Source organism: Sinocyclocheilus anshuiensis, unplaced genomic scaffold (assembly GCF_001515605.1).
Source record: "Sinocyclocheilus anshuiensis isolate Anshui unplaced genomic scaffold, SAMN03320099.WGS_v1.1 scaffold960, whole genome shotgun sequence".
In the NCBI taxonomy this organism is placed as follows: domain Eukaryota; kingdom Metazoa; phylum Chordata; class Actinopteri; order Cypriniformes; family Cyprinidae; genus Sinocyclocheilus; species Sinocyclocheilus anshuiensis.
The window spans coordinates 60,463-63,846 of record NW_015549635.1 but is presented as its reverse complement, the minus strand read 5'-3'; the positions used below and the strand labels follow the sequence as shown (position 1 = coordinate 63,846).

Genomic DNA, 3,384 nt, shown 5'->3' with positions numbered 1-3,384 from the left:
GCAATCGTACCAAATCACGGAAGTGAACCGCTATTAATGACGTATTATTTGATAAAAATGTGTGTTTGTGTATGTTTCACTCACTTTCCTGACGCGCGGCAAGCAGAGAGCTGTATATCTCATTTCTATTCGCCTTCAGAGTTCTTTAGAGCATTTGCGTAAGGCAGACGTAAGTGCCGTTATGTACTGAAGCTTTGGAAACAAAACCAACGGTTCAAAAGCATAAATATAAAATTGAAGAGAGCAATGCTACGCATTTTGCTGTCTTCTCCTGCGCCTTTGTTACTAAGCAATGGGGTAAACAGCTGCTGGCCTGATGACGTAAACGAACCGCGGTTCGGACCCAAATAATATAATGTGAACACAACGCATTTTGCCGTCTTCTCCTGCGCCATCGTTACTAAGCAACGGGGTAAACAGCTGCTGGCTTGATGACGCAAATGAACCGTGGTTCAGACCCAAATAATATAATGTGAACACAGTCCAACGGGGGAAGGGGAAGGGGGGAGCAATCGAACTCGGGTTCGGACCAAGCAATCGAACCAAGTGTGAAAGCACCCTTAGTGTCATAAATGTTTTTTGTTTGTATGTTCACACTGATGTTAAAATGACATTTTCTGATTTGTGACATTACTTTTTATGTAAGATTTAAATCAGCACAGCCAGCGAAGGATCGAACGCAACTGTTTTGAACGAGCGCACCTTTTTTTAACAACCAAAAAGTTTTGTTGTCTGTTGCGGAAGAACAGATGTTCCTTTTGTTGATAGCAGAGGAGCAGATCCAGCGAGAGCTTGATGGGGCGATGCGGAATGAAAAAGTTTTTTTTTAGTCGTGGTAGTAGAGGCAGCGTAACTATAACGACATGTGAATAATCCCGCGGACTCTAAAGCGGTACTGAACTGCAGTGGAAACGCAAACTGTGCCGTTCAGAAGTTGTAATGATTCTTTCTTTTCCAAGAAAGAATGTGAAACAAATTGGTTATATAATTTTTTAATATTTTAAAATATAATTGAAATTGATTTTACACAGTTTAAGCAATATCGTATCGCATATCGAATATCGCATTTTTAACAAGGTATCGCATATCGCATTTTTCTTCAATATCGCACAGCCCTAGTACCCCCCCCACTTTACCCACCCACATCCCTCTGTCTGATCCCCATATAAATTATATTACTATAACTTAAAATCTTATGAACTTAATGTGATTTCCTTTGATAAAATACTTCATGAAATATAATAATAGCTACAATTAGCTTCAAGCTACACATGACAATTAATACAACACTTTTTCTTAAAAGTCACCATCAATCACCATTGAGTGTTTGTAAAAACTGCGATCTGACTGCGATCTTTTTTTATTTATTTATTTATTTTACAATTTTATAAAAGATTTCCATTTTAAATGATTGCTGTTCTTTTGAACTTTCTATTCACTAAAGAATCATGAAAGCATGTATCACAGCCAGTAACTAGTTACAGTAATAATATTACTTTTTGCTAGTAGTGTAACTAATTAGTAAGATTTCATTAATAATATTACAGTTACTATCCATAAAACAGCTTGTTATTATATTATCGATATAAATTATATTACTATAATTAAAAATCGTATGAACTTATGTGATTTCTTTTGATAAAATACTTGATAAAAAAACAGAAATATAGCTACAAATAATAGCTACAATTAGCTTCAAGCTACACATGACAATTAATACAACACTTTTTCTTAAAAGTCACCATCAATCACCATTGAGTGTTTGTAAAAACTGCGATCTGACTGCGATCCAGTGTAGATTCTGGTCAAATGATGAGGCAGAAATAAATTGTTAGTAACATTTTAGAAGAATTTTATGGGGAAGATACACAATTACAACTTCTGTGGGGCATGAAGGAAAAGTAATGTAACTAGTAGTGTAACTAATTACTGTTGCCAGATAATAATAAGTAAAGTAATAATATTACTTTTGAATGGAGTAACTAGTAACGAGTAATAAATTGCATTTTTGGAGTAACTAGCCCAACACTGGCCATGTTGTACGCTATATATAATTCATATTGTCATTTGGGATTACTAAAAATCATATGCAAACTTTATATCCATCCTGTAATATTTTTGTGAAAAATGACTACAATAAATGGGACCCATTGACCCCAAATGGCTTCAAATAATAATGCTATCACATCCTGCTTTTAACGCAGTTGTCGGAAGTAAATATAAAAATGGGGTGTTTATTAACTGAATGATTGTCAATGTAACTGTGACTGTAAAAGAATTGCTCCGTAACAATGTCTTTCTGCAGGGACAAACTCTGAAATGTCAAATGCATCAGAGACAGAAGAGATAGGAGAGCGGGAGCCCAGGCCAAAAGGTGTTGGCGGAGATGACAGGGGTTCCAAGCGTGGAGGTCGTGGCCGTGGCTCCAGCACTGGTAGGGGCCGGGGAGGACCAGGGCCCCGAAACACTAACACTATCAGCTCAGGTACATACTGATTGCTATTAATAAAAACTATGCTTTAAAAAAATGTCTTGGAGTCTCAGAATTTCTAGAGCGAATATCTTTTTTTTTTTTTTTTTTTCTAGTTATGATGTAAAAAAACTTAATTGGATAGAAATGGCCTTGGTGTTAAATCTCTCTTTGTTTAAAAAAACCACTAATAAATTGCCGTTCAGTAAAGCAAGTAAAAGTGTCATGAAAACTAATGTCAAAAGGTGTGGGAACCATGGTTTTTAAGCAAAATCAATAAAACTTACAGGGTGAAATGATTACAAATTACAATTTTTTTTTTATGCTTGGTAGCCTAGGCATGCAATCTCCTGTTTCTCATCATTTGTGCCCTACCAAACATCTGTGTATTTGTATACATTCCAGTTCTCCGAGATCCAGACAGTAACCCGTACTCTCTGCTGGAGGGAGAAGGTGAAATAGGTGGTGATACAGATGCCAGTGAGAGCATGGGCGGCACTGACCGCAGGAGACGTTCACGTCGTCGCCGTAACGACCAGGAACCCAGCCTTATGGATGCAGCCGCTAATGAATCAGACAGTCAGGCAGCCGCCAGTGAGAATGGACTGGGTATGACAAAGGTTCAGTTTATTTTGATACTCTCAGGTTGATTAAGAAGACAGGGCTTAAAGTTCTCCGGCACCTCTTATAAACACGAGACGTGCATTAGTATCCAATTGCAGAGTCGCAGCTGATGAATAGAAAAGAAGCCTGGGTCTCGAGCGCGACACATTGAAAAAGCTGCGAGGCACAATGGTCAAATATTTCCATCTAGCGTAATCTATATTTACATAGAAAAGCTATTAAAGGGGTGGTTCACTGGGTTTTTTCTAGGCTTGATTGTGTTTATGGGGTGCAGTCTAACATGTGTTAAT

General features: G+C 37.5%; 1 protein-coding gene across 2 annotated transcripts in view; it reads left to right on the top strand.

Moving 5' to 3' along the window:
- Nucleotides 1-3,384, top strand: part of LOC107659724 (fragile X mental retardation syndrome-related protein 1-like) — a 28,328-nt gene that overhangs the window by 18,130 nt on the left and 6,814 nt on the right. For both annotated transcript variants that reach the window (XM_016448750.1, XM_016448748.1), the window contains 2 exons: nucleotides 2,306-2,485; nucleotides 2,876-3,086. In XM_016448750.1, coding sequence (XP_016304236.1) covers nucleotides 2,306-2,485; nucleotides 2,876-3,086 — 391 coding nt within the window. The remainder of the gene's footprint in view (nucleotides 1-2,305; nucleotides 2,486-2,875; nucleotides 3,087-3,384) is intronic.